This window comes from Andrographis paniculata, unplaced genomic scaffold (genome assembly GCF_009805555.1).
Source record: "Andrographis paniculata isolate CXL003 unplaced genomic scaffold, ASM980555v1 Contig49END, whole genome shotgun sequence".
Lineage (NCBI taxonomy): Eukaryota > Viridiplantae > Streptophyta > Magnoliopsida > Lamiales > Acanthaceae > Andrographis > Andrographis paniculata.
In genome coordinates, this window is record NW_026137583.1 from 2,094,338 (window position 1) to 2,119,924 (window position 25,587).

General features: G+C 33.5%; 1 protein-coding gene across 5 annotated transcripts in view; it reads right to left on the reverse strand.

Annotated features, from left to right (window-relative positions):
* The window catches only part of LOC127252883 (uncharacterized), a 33,901-nt gene extending 12,980 nt beyond the window's left edge, over window positions 1–20,921 (reverse strand). The window contains exons 1-14 of one of the 5 annotated variants that reach the window (XM_051277249.1): window positions 20,498–20,919; window positions 17,337–17,395; window positions 16,925–17,006; window positions 16,762–16,829; window positions 16,353–16,422; window positions 16,036–16,117; window positions 8,489–8,553; window positions 6,901–8,106; window positions 6,713–6,775; window positions 6,581–6,627; window positions 5,758–5,803; window positions 5,580–5,659; window positions 2,655–2,699; window positions 1,545–1,655 (exon numbers count right to left, since the gene is read on the reverse strand). In XM_051277249.1, the coding sequence (XP_051133206.1) occupies window positions 1,545–1,655; window positions 2,655–2,699; window positions 5,580–5,659; window positions 5,758–5,803; window positions 6,581–6,627; window positions 6,713–6,775; window positions 6,901–8,106; window positions 8,489–8,553; window positions 16,036–16,117; window positions 16,353–16,422; window positions 16,762–16,829; window positions 16,925–17,006; window positions 17,337–17,395; window positions 20,498–20,794 (2,321 nt within the window). In that variant the 5' untranslated portion in view covers window positions 20,795–20,919. Of the gene's footprint in view, window positions 1–1,544; window positions 1,656–2,654; window positions 2,700–5,579; window positions 5,660–5,757; window positions 5,804–6,580; window positions 6,628–6,712; window positions 6,776–6,900; window positions 8,107–8,488; window positions 8,554–16,035; window positions 16,118–16,352; window positions 16,423–16,761; window positions 16,830–16,924; window positions 17,007–17,336; window positions 17,396–20,497 lie in introns of all 5 variants that reach the window. The other 4 variants (XM_051277253.1, XM_051277252.1, XM_051277251.1 and 1 more) reach the window with 4 other exon arrangements.
* Between the last annotated feature and the right edge of the window lie 4,666 nt (window positions 20,922–25,587).

Sequence of the window (25,587 nt, forward strand, 5' to 3'; positions counted from 1 at the left end):
TGTTTTTTGCTGCTAAGGCTGACCCATCCATAGTATGTGGTTCTAGCATGACACGCCTCCGACTTTCTTCTGCTCGGATTAATGAGATTGTCTCTTCTAGAGATGGTGTATCCTCCTTGCCGAGGATTTGGATCCTAACTTGATCATATTCAGAATTCAATCCTGCCAAAAAATCATATATCCGCTCCTTCTCAATGAACTTCTTCAGAGTGGCAGCATCATCAGGGCATTTCATCTCAATTACCCAGTAGTGATCCAATTCCTGCCAAAGATTTTGCAACAGAGTTGCATACTCTGTTACAGATTTGTCTCCTTGCTTGGTGGCTCTGGTTTTTTCTTTGATTTCATACACAAGGGCAGCATCACGGGCCTTTGAGTATGTGCGGTTGATATAGTCCCATATTTCCTTTGCAGTATTTAAGAACATACAAGTGTCACTGATTGTTGGGCCCATTGAATCCCATAGCCAGGACATAATCATAGAATCCTCCTCATCCCATGTTTCAAATGTTGGATCCCTTTTTTCTGGTCCGGTTCCAAGGAGGTGATTAAACCTCCCTTTGCCCTTGAGGTATGTTCGGACAATTTGGGACCATTTGAGATAGTTCTTCCAATTGAACCTATTGGATGCCCGAATATTCTGCAGTTCTCCAATTTTCATAATAGAGTTAAATTCTTCGAAAGGGTTGGAGATGGTTTCAGATATGACTTAGCGAAGAAGAAAAATTCACAGCAATTAAGGCCAGAACAAAACACAACGATGAAGGCTGCTTGAATAAGACTACAAAACCCTAGAAAAATTCCTAAAGCTCTGATACCATATTAGAAATTTTGGGGGAAAATAATGAAATTGTATACTTGATCATCAAAATAAGGAACCTATATATAGGCAATACAAAATATACTCGATAGACTCAAATCTAAGTAATCTAATATATGAATAAGATCAAATCTAGATATAAATCTACTAAATCTAAAACTGAATATCTAAAATATCTCAACAACATTATAATTCAACTGTTCTTTGACAAATATAATTACATAAATCTAGTCTACTTTGGGCTACTATTTTGGCTAGGCCCATAATATACAATTAGATCCAAGTAATTATATTTACACATATTTAACAATATATATAGCAAAACCCAACAATTTGTAACAAACTTGGAACATATGAGCTATATATTCCAACTTGAGGAAGAGTGTTAGATAATATATAGTTATATTTGTTTAATTGGGATTATAGTTGGTAAATAGATTAGCCCATTAGTATAAGCCCATCAATGTTGTATATATTCTAATTTGTACTCCTTAGAATTGAGATTGAGAAATCCAATTGAAAAATCACTACGTTATCAGTTATCATGGTATTATTTCAATATACTAAGCAACCTTGAAAAACTTGATAACTTTATATTTGGAAACATAAAAGCAAGAGTACTAGGATTACAAGTATATATGTCTACATGATTACCAAGGACACAAATATAATGTTTACGTAAAAAGTGACATGATAAAAGCAACATCAAATTGCAAGAACTCACTTTGCTAATTGACTTGATGACAATTCAAGGGCCAGAAGGGTCGCTAATGCACCCCCTAAACTATGTCCCGTCACATAAATATGCCATCTGGGGAGATCCAATGATTCTCCTCTGCGGAAAAACACACAAGTTAACAATGATATCATAGAAACATAAGTTCACAACCAAATAGGTTACTAAGTATATCATAACAATAATCACAAAAGAACGGCTCCCTCTTTAAGTATATTAGGTTACTAAGATTGATATGAAGGGATGCATAGTGTAATCTGTTTAATATCACATAAAAATTAGTGAAAAAAACATACATGCAAATATGTGAGGACATACAGAAATGAATACGGCAGAAAATGAGATTTGAACTGAGTTAGAATACAGCATCTTGTTAATAATAAATAGGCAGTCAAAATAACATCGCTAAATAACTCTTTGGTACATTTATAAGAAGCAATATGGTGTGAAATGTTTCGATGTAGGAATTTCCGTTGCGCTTCCTCATTTTGTATGAGGATATGAGGGTTCATGTTGAATGCCATGCACGTCAAGGTAACTGGAAATGGACATAGAAAAGTATTGAAAACATTATGGCTACAAAGTGTGTGAACATGCAACCAAACAAGGTTTGAATTTCATCACAAAAACAAAAAATGGAAAATATTTTAGAACGATCTTTCATGAAGTTTAACCAGGTCTTTTGGGAGAAATCATAACCAAAAGAAACTAACTTTAGACATGGCAGCAGCATCAATTTAAAGTCATTGAGTGCAAGAGGAAAGAGGGAGGAAACATGATTGTAGAGAGATTGTAAATTGCTAAAACTAATACGTTTTGTTTGACTTGCGCTTTACTCCAATTGCCTTCTAAGTCTTCAAACTCCATACAATAATCTAATTAGGAAACGATGTAGAACAATCTAGTTGGCAAGTTATTTAACACAAAAATGCGAGATTGAAGCAAATTTTGGGTCAAATAATATTGATAGAAGTATGAGTGAAGAAAAAACAGGCAAAGTGCCAACTACTTGGATTGAAGTGGATGATTCATTGATGATTAGACGATTATTTTGATAAAGATGCAAATGATAGAAGTGAGTAAATAATACTTTCTTACCTGGAACATGAGTTGTAGCCATGGAATCTAACATCCAAGGTAATCCTAAAGAGGTAGAAATACAACAAACCGTCAAGTTCCTTGATGGATTATCGACGGCATAGAGGAAGATGATGTTTGTTAGTTAGCCTAAAACTTAAAAACTTGGTGCATTTTTCCGGGAAAGAGAGTGATAAAGTGTTGTGATAAAGCATTTCTTTGGCAATCGGTAATCACAGGTAAATAGGAAACATTGTAGATAGAAGGGAAGAATTGGATCTATACTAATTGAAATTGGAATGAAATAAAGGAACTCCAATCAACTAAAAGCATTAAAAAACACCATATTTTAATTTAGATAGAGGAATCGACTTGACCCATCCAATTTCCATCGGAATTGATATGGCGGAAAAAGAATGTTAACGGAACCAACGGCAAAAACTCCAACCATAAAATATGGTGAGATTGAGCGATCCCGATCAAATATCAAACAACTCATAATTGTGTTAGTATAGGTTAATTTAGCCTATAGATTAGCCTCTCATTAATTGTAATTAGCTTATCCTCTCATTAATTGTAGTTAGCCTACTAATTATAATTAGATTGTCTACCCATTAAGTTAGCCTATAAATTAGTCTCATTAACTATAAATTACCTATAATTTAGCATTTTATATAGACAATTTCTTACTGCCTGCTACCTTATCAACCACATGCCCTTTTCGGTCATCCGTAACAATGTTCCTCATGAGATTTTGTTCCCTCAATATCTTTTATATCATTTACTCCTCCATGTCTTTGGGTGTATTGTATCTGTTCATGATCACTCTTGGGATAAGTTAGCTTCACATGATCTAAACTGTGTTTTTCTTGGCTATTCTAAGTTCAATAGGGCTATAAGTGTTTATCTCTTTGCGCCAATGTTATTTTTTTTACTTCACACCTTATTTTTCGACGTCATTTTTTATCCCGTCTATGAGCTATATATTACCTATTCCTTTCTCTTCTCCTCTTCTTCCACCTCTTTAAGTTTATAGTCGTCGTCCTCACCCGCTAATGTCTCTTATGATGGTTCTACTGCTCATGTTCCTCCAACATCTACTGACTATCCTGGCTCTGAAGACTTGCCATTGTCTTCTCCTGCAGCACCTATCCTACCGGTTCCTGCATCGTTATGCTGAGGTACTAGTTCTCCTCATAATCCTCATCCTATTTACAGTTTTTTTATTTTTCATCATTTGTCGCCCACATACTATACCTTTGTGTCAAACTTATCCTCTATCTCCCTTCTTAAATCCCTTCATGAAGATCTTTCTCATCCAGGATGGCGACAGGCAATGGTAAATAAAATGGCTGCTTTGCATGCTAATGGTACTTGAGACTTGGTGCCTTTTCCTTTAGGTAAGTCCCCCGTGGCTTGCCGTTGGGTCTATGCAGGTAAGGTTAGTTTGGATGGTCAAGTTGCTCGGCTCAAGACCCGTTTAGTGGCTAAGGGAATCACATAGGTGTTTGGTGAGGATTATACAGAAACCTCCTCGTATGTTGCCAAAATGTCTTTGATTCGTCTTTTTATTGCTTTGGCTACTATCCACTCATAGCCTTTTCACAAGCTTGATATTAAGAATGCATTTTTTCATGGTGAACTTCAGGAGTAAATTTATATGGAGCAACCACTTGGATTTGTTGCTCAGGAGGGGTCTGATCTCTCGTTTGCAAACTACACCATTTGTTATATGTATCGAAACAATCTCCGCATGCTTGGTTTGGTTGATTCAGCATTGTTATACATGAGTTTGGCATGATCCGAAATGCATTAAACTATTCTGTCTTTAATAAGCACACATTGTGTATGTTGATGATATTGTCAAAAAGAGGTCACCCAGTTAAAGCAACAGTTATTTAAGCATTTTCAAACTAAAGATATGAGACTATTGAAATACTTTCTTTATATTGAGATTGCTCAATCATGTAAATGTGTTGTTCTTCACAATGGAAGTACGCATTTGATTTTCTTGAAGAAACTGGTTTGTCTAACTACAACATAGTAGACTCTCCTATGGATCCAAATTTGAAGCTTTTTTCGAGACAAAGAGAGCCATTAGCTCACACAGAAAGATATTGTAGAATGGTTGGTAAGCTTAACTATATCACAGTTACTCGACCTAATATCTTTTTCTCTATGAGTGTCATGAGTCAATTTCTTCAGTCTCCATGCGATAGTCACTTGGATGCTGCCATTCAAATCTTGAAGTACATCAAAGGGTTTTCTCATAGAGAATCATTGTACACTAATCATGGTCGCACATAAGTAATTGGTTACTTAGATGCTGATTGGGCAAGATCCCAAGTTAATAGACGCTCTACTTGGGGGCATTGCATATTTGTGGTAGGTAATCTTGTCTTATGGAAAAGCAAAAACCAGAATGTTGTTGCTCGATCAAGTGCGGAGGCAGAATATTAAGCCATGACATTAGTGACATGTGAACTTATTTGGATACAATAGCTTCTTCATGAACTCAATATAGTAGAAGTTTCAAAATGAAACTCTTTTGTGACAATCAAGCTGGCTCTCATTTGCGTCTAATCCGGTATTTTATGAGAGGACTAAACATATAGAGATTAATTGTCATTTTATTCGGGAGAAGGTGTTATCTGGATGCATCACCAATCACCATGTTTCTTTGAATGATCAACTTGCAGACATTCTTACTAAATCTCTTAGAAGCCCTCGAATTAAATTTCTATGACAAACTTAAATGATACGATTTGTATTGTCCAATTTGAGGGGGGTGTTAGATATATTGTATATAGGGGTAATTTCGTATTTATAATAGTATAAGGGCATTTATGTATTTTGGATAGTTGTATTATATAGGGTTTGTTTTGTATATTGTAGTTTTCAGTTTTTACATTAATGAAAAAGATCAACTCTAAACGCTCGATGTACCTGTGATTAATAGCCTGTTTGATGAGAGTTATAAGCCTTGTCCTCACAGAATCATATGCGCTCAGAAAACCAGAATGGACCTGTTAAAGTTGAGAAAAAGGTGGTAAATGATTTTGTTTCAAGTCAACATCCATGGTAGTATAAAGCAGGTGTTAAATGAATAAAATATAAACTGTACCTGAACTTCTTCCTTAGAATCACCACCTATCCTTTCAGGGTTTAGCCTGTACTAGCAGAAAAGAAGTGGAAAACAATTACCACATACAATTCCTAAATAAAATTAAAGGGACAAAAGCTGACAAGGGATGCGAGGCAATTCATATGGATAAAACACATATCTCTTGAGAATGTGGCCAGCATATATGAAAAAGGAAAGGCCCCAATACATGCTAGAGTCTACAGAAAATACCATCACTTTATGACATACAACATTAGTTGATTTATTTGAGACAAATAGTTTATGCAGTAATTTCTTGCCATGTACACATGCTCAACCGTATCACGCTGAGTTTGAAGCAGGCAATGAAGCAAGCATAGAAAGAGAACTGTAAGAATAATCACATATACAACACAAATTCAGAATTTGGACAATGCACGCATGCCATGGCTGCTTGTAGAAGGTAGTGAAAAGAATAAGGCTCTACTTACATATCTGGGTACTGTGAAAATTATAAGAGAGGCCTTGTGCATCTAATCGACAAAAGAATCTAAGGACACCGCAAACTGATACAGATGCATGGGTTGTTCTGAATTATCTTAGAATTTGGAAACTACATCCTAGAATTTTGCTTAGTAAATTACTTGTCTGTATATTTCCTGTGAAGTGCACAACAAATGAAACAGATGCTTACATCTATCACCAGCAATAGATATGGTATAGTTTCATTGGACTGTTAAGTAAATCACTAGCAATTATATAAAATATTAACTAAGAATGATTCACATGGGAATTGAGAAAGAAAAGCAATGCAAGATTATAATCTATAGACAAATTACATTACCCTGCGGGAACTAGCATCAAATCTGTCCGTAGATCCTTCCACCTAGACTGGAGAAATCGAATGTTAGGCATGCTAACCAAAACATCACAGATGAAAATTTCTTGCATAGACTAGAGAAATAATGTAACCTACTTGTTCTGTTCCCCTAAAAGCAATAACAAGTCTTGTTCTCTCAAGATCACGCCAAATTGCTACCTGCACACAGTCATTAAGAATCCCTTTCTCAATTCAATGACAGTTTGACAAAATAGAACATCAACAAAAAGAATCGTACATTTTAAAACTAGATACCATATTAGATAACTCATTTAGAAGCTTGCCTGAGTGTCTGTTTCAGAATTATCCAAGAAGCAAATTTTTTCAAACTCAGATTTAATAAATGTAGGATGGCCTATTGCGTTTGCTAGCATTGCCCAGGCCTCCATAGCACTCTCTGCTGTTGAAAACAAAGCTCTCATTTCCTCTTCTTCCTTCTCAGTCAATGTTAATCCACCAGTTTGACCACTCATGATAATACCTTCTTCATCCTCTAAGACTTCAGTTTTCACTTGGGTTGGAGTATCTTCACTTTTTCCATTTAGTTTCAGTTCCTTGTTTAATTTAGAAACTGCAGCATTTACAACCATCATTGCACCCAAGATGGAATCAGTTTGTCGCAATAAATCTTGTGTCACTTTCTTAATGTCTGGTAAAGATGTCTGCATTATGTTAATGGCCTCAGATCTGCTCTCCGCATCTTCCCCTGCTGACTTCTCACTATTTGGAATTGCAAGCCCAGACTCAATGTAGCTTGCCTCAGCCATTTCTTGAGACTGAAGACCAATATTCTTCAATAAGTCGAATCCATCCCATTTGATTTTTTCAGGGACAGGAATGTCCAAATGCTTAACAAAATTATGATTAACAGAATTGGCTAACTTTTTCCAGAAATGTTTGTCAGACCATGAATGTTCTGTAGTTTGGTGTGTCTCCTGAGATTTCTCCATTATGTAATTATCTGTTCCATTAGTGGTAGCATCATTTAGGCTTCTCCCATTCACAGACTCCTCCATATTACTTTCCAACTCTGGATGCTTGTCTGCAACAAATTTCTGAACAACATTTTGATTAACAGAATCAGCCAATTTCTTCAAAAATTGATTTTCAGAAATTGAATCTTTCCTAACTTGATCTTTAGAGGGGTAATTGTCCAATTCAGGCTCCCCTTTATCAGAGCCTTGTATTTGGCTTGACTCGATTTTTGAGTCCTCATGACTGAATTCGGGCTTTGGAATCTTGTCTGCCTTGACAATATTATCAAAAGAATTTTTGGCATTAGAAAACCAATCCTTTTGCAGGTACGAATCATTAATAGATTTCAGCTGTCCAAAAGCAAACTGCACAAATTCCCGTGCTTGAACTGTTTCTGACCCAACAATCAATTTGAGGGCAGGCTCAAAACCATGTTTCTCTAGAAATTCAGTTACAATAGGTATCTTCCACCATTTCTTTTCTTCATCAATCTTCTCGAAACTCTTGTACTTTATCTGAAACACATTTAAGAAGAAAGGTAATGTTGCATGCATTCTGAAAAATATGACAGATACATTCCAATCTATTCATGCGGTTAAGAGCATTTATTAAATATATAAATATATATATGTATAACAAGAATTGGAGACAAGCTCAAATCACATATAACATAAATTTTGCTATTTTATTCTCTTAAGATCGCCAACTGGCAGCATCATCCGCATTTTTTACAACATACTCCAATTTAGATATTTAACCTTTCTTGTGGATTCCAAATTCCAATGGATCAATCAATAAACAACAAAAAGCAAAAAAATATATTTAAAATGTAGAACACTCCATATCAATATGCCCATGAACCACATATTCTTCAGTGATCAGAAGTTCAGAATTTACCTCTACTTCTATCTTTCCACCACCACCCATGCCTTCCAGCTCAAGAAGCACCTCATGAGCATTTCCTACCAAAAGGGGAGTTCCTTAGTGACAACTGAGCCCAACCTTCCTAATCTTTGTGTATTCTGTGCAACAAATGCTAGAATATGCCGCTTATGGCCCAAAAAAGTTCCATATCAAATGATATTGATTTATTTACTAGTTAAATAAGGCAATAATTTGGCTTTTTACTTGTACCTATAATCAAAAATAGAATTTTACAAGGATCAATATTAGTAGTTTGACATGTTGGCAAAAAATATCATACTTATTGGAAAAAGAAGATTCCCCAACCAACATTCCTGTTAGAATGCATTATTAACCTTAATAATAGAAAAACAGAAAAAAAAAAAAAAAAAAAAATTCATTGAAATGATGTTGGAGAGATATGTTAATAAAAATAATATTAGGATTGTCAAAGAGAAAAATATTTTATTTGGGAAAACAAGATATTGAGAGTACCTGCTTTTGATTATAAACTAATTTTTAAGTACTTAGTACAGTACAACTGAGAAATTTTTAAATTCCTAAAAAACTATTATTTGGTGGAAGTAAGCAAGAGTTTCATTTCATTTTTTTTTTTTTTTCTTTTCATTTTTTAAAAACTGCTTCAAACATCAACTAAATGTTACTGAAATATGATTCTGATATATCAGAGTACAGTATAAATAAATAAATATATCAGTCCCTGCTACCAAGCTGAAGCCGTGAATTAATTATGCAAGAGGGAAACCAATACTCCGAGCTACCAAGCCAAAGCCAACATCAACCAAAAGCCTCATAATTTCCCTAACCTAGATGAACTCTTATTTATCTTTGACCTTGATGGACCTCATGTTGAGTGAGGGGGTCGGCCTTTGCAGGTTTACCATCGACGAAAACGGGCATAAACCCAACTTCCATGGGTTATGTTTTATTTGAAATTCAAATTTCAAAATTTAATTTATTGTCTTTAATGTTAAGTTATTGTCATTTATTTATATTTTGAATTTGAATTGTTTAGTAGAGTATTTAAATGCCTACCTTGGGACTATTGGGGATATGGAGGAAATAAAGTATTGATGAATTACCCTTGATTAAGGGAAATTGGGGAACACTTTGTTGTTCTTATATCTATTCTTAACAAGTGGTCCGACCTGCCGGATCTATTTCCGTCGGGATGGTTGTGTTGCACGAGAAACGTCTGACTGGATTGAAGTTAGATCAGAATGAAATCAAAGAAAAGATGGATGCGCAAGATGCAAAGTTGGATGCGTAAGATGGTTTTGTTAGGGGGTGTTTTTTGGCTGTGTTTATATATAATATTTTACATATAATGGGAGATAAGAAATCTGATTTAAGAGGAACAAAAAAGATTGTGATCGATGGAGTACCCATCATTCATAGTTACCGAATACAAATTGAATGGGTCAAATTATTTAATTGGTTTAAGACCATTAAGATGTATCTCCGGAGCATTGGTAAAGCTATTCATTTGGATAAGGATCCTCCCTTGGTTACTGGTGCTTGCTATGATGATTGGTTGCGAGATGATTCCTCGCCTATTTCTCCATATTAAGGATTCGATTAAAAACGACATAGTGAATTTAATCACGCATTGTGATACTGTAAAGTAATTGATGGAATATCTTGGATTTCTATACTCAGGGGAAGGTAACATTCCTCGCATTTATGATTTTTTTCAGAGCTTCTATCGAGCTTAATAGCAAGATCAATCGCTTTAAGCATATTTTATGAGTTTTAAAAGAACTTATGAAGAGTTAAATATGCTAATGCCCTTTAGTCCAGACGTGCGAGTTCAATAACAGCAAATTGACCAAATGACAATGATGAGTTTTTTGAATGGCTTGTACTCTCGCGTTTATAACGTTAGATCTCAGTTACTTGCGGCTTCTAATGTTCCTCAGTTACCTACCGTATTCTAACGTTTAAGTCGTATGGACGTTGGTACTTCTCCTACTACTACCCCTATACATGTATTAGTGGGGCAGCGTGACAAAACAACATCTCGTCAATCTAGAGGTAACCCACAAGATGTTTGGGGTACCCCTACTAGTGGAGGAATTATCTACTATTACTATCATCAGCCTGGACATACTAAAAGGTTTGGCAAAAAACTCAAGAATCGGAATAAAAAGGTCATATTGCAAATGTCACTACCACTTATAACCGGCTCCAATTGGTTACTATTTATGCAGATGAGTATGCTCGGCTCATTGTGTCCCAGAGCAGTTCGGTTAACTCATCTCAGTCTATCAGTGCGGTAGCTGAATCAGGTAATACTGATAAGTGCCTCATTTCCTTTGCTTCTAAGTGGGGAATTGACACTAGAGCAACTGCTATGACAGGTAACCCGAGCCTTTTCTCTTCTATTTGCTCTAGTAATTCATCTGTTACCCTTGGGGATGGTTCAAATGCACAAGCTATTGGGGTAGGGATTGCTAATCTTACACTGTGTCTTCCGTTACATTTTGCGTTGCATATTCCTGGCCTTGCGTTTAATTTGATCTCTGTTAGCAAATTAACATGCCCTAAACTGGTGTCTCATTTTTCATTGATCATTGTCTGTTTCAGGACCGTGCAACGAAGAGGATTATTGGTAGTGAACACACATTAGGGAGGCTCTATATCCTTGATATCCCTATATCTACCACGGCTAAGCCCCACATCACATGTTCGAGTACCTGTTCTTCCTTTGAAATTCTTCGCCGACTTGGTCATCCCTCACTGTCCTTACTGAAGCAGTTACGTCCTAGGTTCTCTTACATCAAGTCTTTATAATGTGGTCATGTCAGTTTGCTAAGCTTCATCTGCTAGCGTCTGTTCCTCGGTCAAATAAATGGTCAACTAGTCATTTTGAGTTAATTCACTATGATGCTTGGGGTCCTTGTCCTGTAGTGTGTCAAAACCGGGTTTTTGGTAGTTTTTTACTTTTGTGGATGATTTTTCTTGAATGACATGGATATATTTTATAATATCTCGTTCTGAAGTTTTTTCTCATTTTTTTTTCCTTTTGTGCTGAAATTACTTAGTTTAATATGCAAGTCCGTTGCCTACGTAGCGATAATGCCAAGGAATACTTCTCTTATCAATTATATCAATATATGTGTCAGCATGGTATACTTCATCAATTATTTGATACAACCTTTCAAAATGGGGTAGCTGAACGCAAGAATCGGCATCTCCTTGAGGCTGCTCGTGCTTTGTTATTTCAGATGAAGGTTCCTAAGATATTTTGGGCAAATGTTGTGTCTACAGCGTGTTTCTTGATTAATTGTATGTCGTCATCCGTCTTAGGGGGTAAGACACCTTATCAAACTCTCATCCCGTCAAAGTCATTATTTCCCCCTTCTCCTAAAATCTTTGGGTGTCTGTGTTATGTCCAGGATGGTGGGCCACATATGACTAAACTCGATACTAGGTCTCATAGATGTCTTTTCCTTGGATACTCTCGGGTTCAAAAAGGTTATCAATGTTACTATCTAGATCTTAATTGTTACCTTGTGTCTTCTGGTTCTTTGAGTCCACTAACTTCCCCTTTGGCCATAGTACCTCTACACCCCTTGTAGATGATGACTAGTTAATTATACCATGTCTAAGCCTCAGTCTCCAACACTATATAAGCCTATCCCTTTTCCGCAGGTTTACTCCATCGTCTTAGTTCCTCCCAGTCGTGTCCTGCACAATCTCTTCTTTGCCCGCAGTTCCTGATACTCCTTCAGAGTCTACTAATTCTCCGCCCACACCTTTCGATGCTCTTGAGGACCTCCCTATTGCTCTTTTCAAATATAAACGTCAGTGTACCTATCCCATTGCCTCAGTTAGTTCTAGTAACCATTTATCGCATCGATCCTGTTTTATTTGTTTCCACTATTGACTCTATCTCTATCCTTAAGTCTCTTTCCAAGGTCTTATCTCATTCTGGTTGGCGTGCTGCTATGATTGGTGAGATGAATGCGCTAGACTCTAATAGTACATGGGAGTTAGTTCCTTTACCTGACGGGAAACAATCGATTGGTTGTCGGTGGGTCTTTGCAGTTAAGTTTAATTATGATGGTTCTATTGCTCGCCTCAAGCCGCGCCTTGTGGCTAAGGGGTATGCTCAAACTTATGGTGTCGACTACCTTGAGAATTTTTCTTTGGTTGCCAAGATGACTTCGGTTCGGTATATTGATCTCTTTGGTTGCTCGTCAAAATTGGTGGTTGTGGCAATTAGATGTGAAGGATGCTTTTCTTCATGGCGACCTCGCGGAAGAGGTCTATATGAAACAACCTCCAGGGTTCGTTGCTCATGGGGAGTCGGGAAAAGTATGTCGTTTGAGAAAATCATTATATGGCCTCAAGCAAAGTCCTCGAGCATAGTTTGGCAAGTTTATCTATGCAATTGAGAATTTTGAGATGATAAAGTGCAGATCGGATCATTCGGTGTGTTATCATTGTACAGATTCTAGCGTTATACTATTCGTGGTGTATGTGGATGACATCATTGTCACCGGCAACGATACGAGTGGAATCCTGGCGTTAAAAGAATTATCCACTTGCAATTCCAAACTAAAGACCTTGGTGAGCTACAATATTTCCTAAGAATTGAAATGTTCCAGAAGAAGAATGGTATATTCCTTTCTCAGCGAAAATATGTTCTTGATTTATTGATTGAAAAGGGAAAGGTTGGAGTTAAACCATCTAGTGCACCCATGACACTAAATCAAATATTTATGAATGGAGGAAAAGCCAATAAGGAGCCTGAAAGATATCGGCTATTATTAGGTAAACTGAATTACCTCACTGTGACCCGGTCAGATATAGTTTATTCGGTCAGTGTGGTAAGTCAGTTTTTGAGTGCACCAACCGCTCAACATTGGGAGGCTTTGGAACAAATTTTAAGATATTTGAAAGGTACTACAGGACATGGGTTGCTATACAAAAACTATGGGCATGATCAGATTGAATATGTCTCTGATACTGATTGGGCGTGTTCAAAAGTTGATCGTAGGTCAACCTCTGGATATTGTGGCTTTATAAGTGGCAATTTGGTTTCTTGGAAAACCAAGAAATAGAATGTGGTATCAGGATCAAGTGCCGAGTCAGAATATCGAGAAATGACACATTTTGTATGTGAGATTATTTGGATTCGTCAATTTTTGACAGAGTTGAGCTTCCAAATCTCAGCTCCAACCCAATTATGGTGTACAATCAGGCAGCTCTTCACATTGCATCAAATCTTGTATTCCATAAAACATATTGAAGTTGATTGTCATTTTATTACGAAGAAGATCCAACACGGAGTGGTGGTCGCAGGTCGTGAAAAAAGAGACCAAATTGGACATCTACTAACCAAAGCTCTCATCTCAAATATATGTGTGACAAGCTGGGCATGATCAATATTTATGCTCCAATTTGAGGGGAGTGTTTGATATATAGATATATACATATATATATATATTAGTATCTAATTACATTGTGAGCCTGATTCCATTGTGCGACCATAACCCAATATAGATTAGGTTTGTATATATATGTGTACTGTAATTATTATTGTAATTAAATTAATAAAATATAAACCTAATGTCCTTCACATTTCTCTTCTTTATCTACGATAACATATTTCAGCCATATCCTACCTATTCATTTCTCTTGCCCTCTTCTTATGCGTCCACTTTTTCACATTTATCATCGTTTTCCTACTGATCATGTCACTACAACCTCTTTAGACTGTCCCAGCTCTTGAGACTTTTCATCATCTTCTTCTCCACATACGGCTCCTTCCTTACCATATCCTGCATCATTACACCAAAGTACTTATTTTTGTTACAATCAATATTCCATTTACAATATTTTGTAGTTTTCACCATTTCTCCCGCATACTATACATTTGTGTCGCACCCATCTTTTGTTTCTCTTCATTAAACCTTCATAAGGCCCTTTCTTATCCACGTTGGCGACACACAATGATGGACAAAATGACTATTTTACATGCTAAGGGTACTTAGAATGCCTTTAGGCAAGTCACATGTGGCCTGTTGTTTGAGTTTATAGTTAAGGTTGTCCTGGGTGGTTAGGTTCCTCATCTCAAGGCCCGTTCAGTGACCAAGGGCTTCATGCAGGTCTTTGGCGAGGATTACACTGACACATTCTACTATATTGCCAAGATGTCCTCAATCCGTCTTTTTATTAGTTTGGTTGTTATGCACTCTTGGCTCTCCATCAAATAGATATCAAAAATGTCTTTCATAGCTAACTTCAGAACAAAATCTTATAGAGCAACCTCCGGGATTTGTAGCTCAGGGAAGTCTGGTCTCGGAAATGAACATGGTTACCCCGTTAAAACATTACGTATTTAGCATTTTCAAACTAAAAATATAGGACCATTAAAAAAATTTCTTGGTATTGAAATTGCTCAATCACATGTTCTTTCACAACAAAAGTAAGCTGGTTATTCTTGAAGAAATTGGTTTGTATAACTGCAAGCCAATAGGGCTCTCCCATGGATCCGAATTTGAAGGTTCTTCCAAGACTGGGAGAGTCCTTAGCTGATGCTAGTAGATTTCGTAGAATGGTTGGTAAGCTTAACTATCTCACATGTACTCGATATTTCTTTTGTTGCGAGTATAGTGAGTCAATTCCTTCAATCTCCATGCAATGTTTATTGGGATGATGCAATTCGAATTTTGCAATATATCACAAGGTCTCCTAGTAAAGGATTATTGTATACGAATCAAGGTCACAAAATAAAAGTTAGTCGAATGCTAATTGGGCAAGATCCTCATTCTATAGATGTTCTACTTCAGGGTATTCCATATTTATGGGAGATAATCCCATATCTTGGAAAAGTAAGAAACAAAATATAGTTGCTCGATCAAATGCAGAAACAAGATATCGAGCTATGGCATTAGCAATATTTAAACTCCTTCATGAACTGAAGATACTTGATGTTTCAGAGATGACACAATCAAGCCACAATCAAGCCGCTTTGCATATGGCGGATTTGTATGCTCCAATTTAAGGAAAAATATTACTGGATATATTGTATATAGGTCTAATTTTGTATTAAGAATACTGTAGACCCATTTAAAATTTTTTTTTTTTATATATTGTAGGGGTTAACTCTTGTAAAATTATGAGAATTAGAATAAAATTTCTGTTTGAAACTTTAAGGATTTGATGAATTAATCTTGTAGATTAAAACCAACTTTCCTGCTACCAAGCCGAAGCCCACTTTAACCAAAAACCTGTAATTCCCTAACCTAGATAAACTCTTACTTGTATTTGACATAGATGGACCCCTTGTATATATAAGCCCGTTTACATGGACTCAAGAAACATTAAATAAAAGACTCAAAGATAAAGTAAAGTAAAACAAAATAAAAGCCCACTCAAGTCATCAACTTACGCAACAATCAAATCTAAATGAACTGGGTCTCTTTTTTCGTCTAATCTAAATATGGTCTTACCTTAAATCATATTCAGGATATCTATATAACATACATATGCAGGATGATCATACATACCATCACAAAGATTATCCAAAGTGATACCAGCATTTCCCATGCGTTTATGTGGAGTCACAAGATTTGCATCCCAAGCAGCAGCCTAGATATTTTATATCATTTATAAACGCGAAGAAAACAGAATAAGAAAACAAAGAAATTTCACTACCAAGTATGCATTCATTGCTATTTTATCACGTCACCGAAAACAGCTATCAATCAATTCACTGCATAAAGTAATTAGATTAAATATTTCATATCCTATTTTCAAATTTAGGAATTTGATGAACTGCCTGGGAGAAGAAATGATGAAATGAAACGTTGAAATCTTCAACAACCTGAAGAATGTGCCCTGGCAGCAGCTTGATATTCAGGGCAAACTCTTCATTCCATGTGGGTTCTTTTGTCCTGACACATTTATCAACAAACCCATCAAATCACCTTCAAATTTCGATTCGCATCATTTATATTTGAACTTCCAGGTAGGAACAAATATATCTAATATCTTTTATTTAACTTACGGAATCAAGTGACAAGTGACAGCGGACAAAAACTGAACTAGGAATGCAGCTCTATTGCTTAGAATGGCCAAACTAGTTAAGTTCATAAAATTGCAGCACTTTCTAGGCTGTAACTACGGGATAATGAATGTCATTCTAGTGAGTTTAGAAATTATGAAATTACAAAAATTCAGATGTTAGTAACAGTACTAACAAATCTAACAAGGAAAACACCACTGCAACTTACCCCCATTTGACATTGCTTTTGACTACCTGACAGTCCAATTGCATGACCACATAAGGATCGCTAGTTCCCTGAAGATGAGATATAAATTGTTATACAACTAACAATCTGTCGCATATATTTTGGGGTGCAAAAGAAATGAAGCCTCTTAAGTACATTGCCTTACCCATGGATCCATGGCAGGAAAATCGAAACCTCTCTTCAGCTTTACAAATAATTGGCCATCATAAATTTCCCGTACAAATGACCTGAATATGTCAGTAGAATCTCAGGCATCCAGATATAAGGTTTTGAGCATTGTGGTAAGAGCACGGGAAAAACAAAATATACATAAAAATAAATAAATAAATAACTAAAAACAAAAATTAAAAGAAAAAAACAAAGAAAAGGTGGATCTATTGCATTGAACAGGCTCACTAAAAGTTAAGTGCAACTTATCATTTTTGAACTGACAGCTCATGACATCCAACAACCATACATTTTTCAATTGAACAGACTTAGCCAATCATCTTAATTAGCATCATAATCCGCACTTTCCACTGAGTATTGTTATATTGACAAAAGCAGAAACCACATACTCTGAAAGGAACACAGTCTGGCACTTTGCAGCATCCGTCTCACGTTTTCTGTACTTTTCCTGATAGAAAATTTCCAATGTAGGGGTGACCCTCAGAAATGTATGAAGCGGTCTTTAGTGCATTCCATTGAAAGTAAAAACAATACTTTTCCAAATATGGCATTTCTGAAATATACTGCCCGTTCATAGAAAGACACATAAAGCAAATGAATGTCTTTTCAATCCAAACCACAATCACCCCACCCAAAAGGAAAATTTGCTTGCACCCAAATAGCCATCTGTGAATATGATTCTTAATCTTCCACAAGGTGAGATAACAAATTATATAGATCCAAACTGAAAAACTCTAATATCATATCCTAATCCAACTCTATCAATACCAATGTTTATCTATATAGTCAACACAATCCACACAACCCATTAATAGCATTCTATTGTTAAGGATTAAAATATTGCAGCACAGGATATCGAAAGAAACTTAACCATCACTACCTTTCCAAACTTTCAGCGAACACCCAAACTGAAAACTTGATAATACCACCCAAAAATAGACAACATAAGTTATCCCTTGCCCAAATTGCACACGTGTAGACAGTATGCATATTAGCTTGAGTAAGCAATTAGGTCAAAACATCTGTTGGATTTTTTGATAAGTTGACTTCATAAACTTCAAGTTTGCCACAAGTAATAACATCACAAATGAAATGATGCTTGATGCCAATATACTTGGTTTTGTTTTTTGTAATACCGAATTTTCTTCGTTAAATGAAGGACACTTTGCCATAGAACACTGTGCAACACTTTAATAGGCCGTGAGCTATCTTTGATCCATTCCATTGCAGTCACATACTCAGCTTCAATTGCATGTGAAATAGAAATAAACTAAAGTGAGGCCTTCCAAGTAATTGCAGTTTCCAAGAGTAAAAATTAGCTTTAAACTGACCACCGGTCTAGATTGCCTACAAAATCATATTATTCCATCAAAATTTTCTTGCTGGGAAAACACATGTCCAATGTCCAACGTGCCACCTAGGTAACTCAAAATCCACTTGCACACAAGTTAGTGAGCCATACTAGGATTGTACATATAACTATTCACAATGCTCACAGAGTTTAGAAAAAAATATACTCCCTCTGTCCCAAATAAGGTGTAACATTTGCTTTGGGCAGGGATTTTTAGGTGGGTAGTATTAAGTAGGATAAAGTGGGTTTTTAGGTGGGTTTTTAGGTGGGTAGAGAAGTATATATTATATTATTTTTTTATTTGGGTGATGTAATGGGATAAAGTGTGCTGTAGAGATTAAATATAATTAATTATTTTCTATTTATGAAATGTTAGAAGTTGTTTAGGACATACCAAAAAAGAAATGTTATAGGGTGTTTGGGACGGAGGAAGTATTTATATGGTCAAAATAATATTGCTGTAAGGTAGGGTCAGTTATTTAGCATAAAATTTAGGTTTAATTCTTGTTTTATTGCCAATTAAATTATGTTTTAATTTCTATTCAATAACTAGTTAATTTTTGGTAATTTAGCTAATTAATTTCTGTAATTTAACTAATTAATTTCTGTATAAAGAAAACTTGGAAGCGGGAATACTTGCATTCCCTTTGTTTCATCTGAAGACCAAGCAACATATATCCTAACTAAGGGATAGACTAAATCATCATTTGACTTGCTTGTAAACAAGTTGGGCATGTTTGAAATTTATGCACCAACTTGAGGGGGAGTGTAGAAAAAATATATTTATATGGTCAAAATAATATTGTTGTAAGTTAGGGTCAGTTATTTAGTATAAATTTAGGTTTAATCCTTGTTTTATTGCTAATTAAATTCTGTTTTAATTAGTTTTAATTTCTATTTAATAGCTATACAAGGAGAATTTTGTTATTTGAATCTACACAGAGTATACCAAATCTAGCCTAATATAGACCATTAAAAACTTCAAGCTACCGAAAACACTTCAATAAGAAACCTTAGCCCCTTAATCTTGTTACTCCTCGAAATTCGGGATACAAGCTTCAAACAACTTAAAATAAGCAACAAGGGAGGTTGCAAAGGGTCTAGCTTGAGAATGTCATATCTTTCATACACCCTAAAAGACATCGCTATATAGAGAAAACAAACAAAAGGCACCCATGAAGAAGTAAGCTGATCGATGCCATGAAGATCAAAGAAGGTGACGGGTTCCTTCGTTCAAAATTTTGGAGACATTCTTTGCTAGATTAATGTCAAAATTCTAGCCTTAATCTCGTAAATTTCTGGATGATTTTGATAGATTTATATACTTAATGTGTTGGAAAAACTGTAAATATCACACATACACGATTGGTAGCTGTTTTGCATCCAAGAAAGTAATGCATTAGGACAAAAGATGTTGCATTATGGAAGGCTGGAAAGGCATAAACATCTACTCAAGTATGAGATCAATTCTTGTACATACAAGATACATAATTGATAGTAACAATTTTGGACTTGAGTTCCTAGATTAGATCCTGTTGAGTGATCAAAATGGGTGACAGAATAGTTGTTAGTTTTCTTGATTTGTGAAATTTGTTTTCCACAGTCCCATTCTAGCAGTTGTTATGGAACTGCAGGTGGTACAGCTATCTATCAATGGAGATCCCAATTTAACACAAGTAGATGTTCCACAAACAAATATCAGATGAATAAGGGAGGACACTGTATTTGGATAATGGAACCAATCTTCTCTTGTAGATTAATGAAACTCATTTAACAACGAAATGTAAGCATATCCATCATATTAGTATCACGTCACACAGGATTTGCAAGTTTTGAACTTCATGTACTTCAGTAGAATTTAAGTTCTATAGTTTTGAGTGATTTCTTGTGGGATTTAGAGCATATTAGTAGAATTTAAGTTTATCATTTTGAGTGATTGCTTGCGGGATTCAGAGCATATTTTCAGACCTATCACTCCAAACTAAGAAAAAGTACCACAGGCGAAAAAAGAACTAATGAAATCTAGAAACCAGATACAATTTCACTTCAAAACTTAAAAAACCCATCAGTCAAGAACACAATATTTCCCAATGCCATTTTCCCGTCGCCTCCTCACAACAAACAACTAGAAGAAAGCAGAATTATTGAAAAATAGAATAAAATAAACTTGTGTGCAGTTGAAGAACAAGAGAACATTACAGAAGGAGTGGTGTAAGCTTCAAACGCAAAGCCAGCAAGGATGACCGCCAAATTGATGTCGAACGGAGGCCTCACATCTACACCGTCCACTGCAACTGACTTCTCAATCTCAGCTTCACCGCTGCTACTAGCAATCGCTCTACAACAGCCGCCGACTCTGGAACCCACTTCCACATTAAACTTCCTTCCGAGGAACACTATCTTAGAGAAGGAGGATGGATGGTGAGGTTTCTTGAAATGGACGAGACTTGGAGCGGTAGAGGGTAGAAAAAGGACGTGGGCTTGCAGAGCGGCCATGACCGTAGGCGAGGAGAAAATAACCAAGAAAGCAAAGGTAAAGGAAGGATTGGAAGAGGAGGAATGCGACGTTTGTGTTGGAGTTGGTGGCAGTTCTACAGCTGCACGTACAGTAGAATGACTACGAATAAAATAGACGTGGAAAGAATGTGCGCGAAACTGAGAGAATAAAGCCGTGTTTGACAATTAGACGGCGTCCTCTAATTCAATATACTGATAATAGTTGTTAGCTGATTTAATTAATTATTTGTATTAAAATATTTGATAAAATAAATTTATGATATTAGTTGTTTATACATGACAATTGAGCATATACTGAAAAAAACTATTTCAAAATGCTAGGTAAATTAATTTTTCATAAATTAATTTTTTAGGTCAAAAAAAACTATTTTAAAAAACTAATTTACCAAATAAATAAAAATTATTCAATAAATTAAAAACTTTTCAAAAATTTTTTTGTCAAACACCTTCAAACACTACGACCCACACCAGACAGCACAGGATAGTATCAGAATTTCAAAGCTAAGTGATGAGACAATACTCGGCAATGGACTATCATTTTCGTCGTTGATTAGCCTAAGAAAATTTGTACAAGTTTCATTTAATTAACGATAACTTGGATTAGGTAAATGAAATTTAAGTTCAATCCCCCACTACTAAGATAACACTGCAATTTTTGTTTTTCATTTCCTCCACTACTAAGATAACACTGCAATTTTTATTTTTCATTTTTATTTATATTCTACTCTTTACTATTTATTTTACCTTTGAAATTCCTCTATAATATCAATGATTAATTTATGAACTTCCAGTAATGTTATACTCTCTCCGCCATTGAACGAGATTTTTTGAAATTTTATAATAAATTAAAAAATAATAGTATTTTATTGGTTAGTAAAAATAGAGACGAGTTTTTGATATTTTTATACGTATAAAGTAATTGTATATGTAACGATATATTTATAATTTTACAAATAATTATGAGGTGTATGGCAAACAACTTTTTGAAAAGCTTTTAGTTTATTTAACACCTTTTAGTTGTTTGACCAATAAAAAGTTAATGTAGGTGTTTGGTAAATATATAACTTCCTTATTTGCCCTTAAAATGTTATTATTTATTTCACATACATATAAATATAGTTTCTACTGTGGTAATTATAAATTTTTAATATATTATTTATTCAATTATAATTTTATTTCTATAAAATCAAATTAATTAATTTTATATATAATTAATTTTATTTGTAAATTATATATATTTATTAAAATAAAATAAAAATAAAAACATAAATATTATTAATTTATTTTTATATTAAAATTAAATAAAATAGAATAAATTTATTAAAAATTATAAATATAATAAATTAATCAATAATTAATAAAATAAATATATTTACAAAAATTTTATTATTTTATATTTTACATTAATTTTTAATAAAAAAATATTCATATTTCTTAATAAAAATATATATTATTTTTCTCACATCTAAAATTAATAAAATAATATTTTATAACACATTCATAATTTCAAATAACTAATAACGAAAATTTAAAAAATTTTAAAACTAAAAAAACACAATTAAAAAATTTTAAAAGTTAAAATATAAATGTCCTAAATTGTTATTTTACATATAAACAACTATTATCAAACAGTTATTTTACCAAACACTTTAATACAAACAACTAATTGAATCAGCTAGTCAAACTAGCTAATTGAATCAGTTAAACGCTAACCTCTAATTGAATCAGCTAAATGTTAGCCTCTAATTGAATCAGTTAACAAATAAAAGCTATCAACTGATTGTCAAATTGTAGGTTTGGATTTTGAGTTGGGATTTGAATAGTAAAAATTTTGAATTTGAATAGTTGTATGATGTGATATAAATAGGTGTTGATGTGATGTTTTGAATGTAAAATTGATTTTTAGTATAATATAAAAAATGAAAAATAGGTGTTTGATTTGATGTTTTTGGGGGAAAAAATTGGATGAATAGTGGAAAAAAAATCCAATCCCTCAAACAAACACACCATAAGAGTATTTTGGTATTAGTATATAATAATTTTGTATAAAATAGAAAATAGATACTACCTTCGTCCAGCTCTAAAGGGTCTAATTTACTTTTTGTGTGTTGATATTTGAATATTAATTATTATATCAAAACGTAGTATAAATTAAAAAAATTGCAAAAATAATTCCATTAGTGTCTTATAATACTAATAAAAGGACATTTGTACAAAAAAAAAATTATATAAATATAAATATATTTTTAATATTAAGTATAATAATGCAAAACGCAAATAACCCTCAGAGACGGATGGAAGAAGTACTATAAAGTAGGATAAACAAAAATAATACTTTGAATTGGGATGGAGAGAGTATAAACTTACATTATCTATTTATATACTCCAAAGTTATCATATTGTAGAAATACAATTTCAAAATAATATGATTAGGATTTTTATTTACATCTTTGAGTCAGTTACATAAATATAAACAAAAATAAAAAATTAAAATCAAACCTAGATAAAAATCCACAAACCCGCGTTCTAAATAAGTTAAATTAAATATAATTATATAATAAAATTTATAATATGCATCACTATAACTAATTATTTTTACTAATATTAATATTATTATAATTTTATAAAAAATTAATATTATAATGAATGTTTTTATCGTAATTCATTACACATCCAAGCCGCAGCAACTCACACCCAGGTTCTTCCTCTATGTCCTCTTTTTTCCCTAATCTTGTCTAATTTTCTATCTCCCTTTCTTCCTTTTTCCCCCTCATCTTCACCCACCGTCCCATCGACACACCAAGTTAATATATATTTCTTTTCAAAAATAAAAAATAAAAATACAATATGCATGTGTTCAAACTGAAACCGCCGCTTTGAACTGGCGGTTTACGGTCAGAGAAAAAAGATCGATTTAACCTAGATGATAGTTCCGGTTGGAACTGAAACCGCCAAGAAAGGAATATTCTCCGTTTCCGATTTTAGTGAAAATAATATTATTTTGTATGCTCTCAAAGTTTTACAAAGTTCTAGTTCTAAAGACTAAGACTTAGCTTCTATTCACGAATCAAACTCAGTTTTGATAGGAGTGAAGATGTTTCAATTTCAATATTGATAAAAGTGAAGTGGATTCCTTCATAGTTTTATTCATAATTAATTGCATTCATCGTGTATTCCAAACTCTTTTTCGAAATGTATAATTTTATTTGTTCTTACCCATATTATTCTATAAAAAAAAATTGAAAAAAAATAACAACAACATTAACAACAACAAATTTTATTCATAATCATAGGAAAACTATACATCAGAAAACAAAAACAATAGAAAATAAACTAAGAAACCCTTCTAACAAATATTCCGATACATTAGAAAACAAGAACAATATAAAATAAACTAAGAAACTCTTCCAACAACTCTTCATGGAATATCATCGCGATTGGTAGAAACTTTAGGAGTAAAACTGGTAGAATAAGATAGAACAATAACAAGAATGTCTTTTTTTTCTTTTTTTTTTTTTTTCTCTCTCTTCGACAACCTCGAGATATAAATCATAAGCGTTCATGAGTGGCTCTTCTTCCGGAAGAATTTGGCTCACAAACTGCTTCCCACAATATGAAATGAACCAGTTCAATAACTCTAAAATATCTTTTTTCAAATCAAAATGTTGAATCCTCGAACACTCATACATGGTTTCAACTTTTTTGGAGATAAATACACTGTCCATTATTTTTGAAGGATTGATTGTTTGCTTGGAGTCCCGGCCATAGTTTTAGAAAATAAGATATATTATTGTTGTTAACAAAAGAATGAATTTATATACATTTCAATATTTAGCTTTGGATTTAAAAAAATATAATATTCACGTCCAATTTAAATGTCAACTATTTAATATCTCTTAATAAATTAGTGTATGTACAAATTCCTATACAACGACTGCATTTAATATATTATGTATAATTTTATAAAACGTCGTATATTACGGGAAAGTTGCACCATTGTATTTAATTTCTAATCTTGATATTATCTTTTCAATCAATGGATAAATTTTGATTTAACAAAATATTCTATATATTTTAGATAGGACAAATGCTATTATATAAAAAATATAATTGAATGTGTTAAAATGTTTAATATTAAATATATATGTATATATATGAAATATTAAAAATATGTTAAAATATTTAAATTAAAACAAATACATAACCTTTCATATTTATGCGTAATTTCAATAAAATTAAAATTAAGCTGATTTTTAATGAGTATACAAATTTTTAGATATATTACGGCTGCATTTAATATACTATGAATAATTTTATAAATATCTACATTATAATTAATTAATTATAATTGGATTGAGTTACTAGGAAATATATATTTTTAAAAATTTATTATGAACATATCTACAAAAATTTATAAAACCGTTAGATAATATAGGAGAATTAAACAATTCTATTTAATTTATAATTTTTGATATTATTTTTTCAATCAATAGATAAATTTTGATTTAAAATACAATTTTAAAATATTTTAGATAGTACAGACCTTTATTATATAGATCATTTAATTGATTTTATTAAAATATTTAATACTAAAATAAATATATATGTATATATGGTAAATTTTGTGATAATCTATTTTGATTTAACAAATTGTTTTAATTTTTTGAAAAAGAATAAAGCCAAAACAACAAAAGCAGCTATAAGTACAGCTACATGGATGAATGTAAAATTTCAAACTGGATAGAATAAAAATGAACAAAATGTTAGATGTA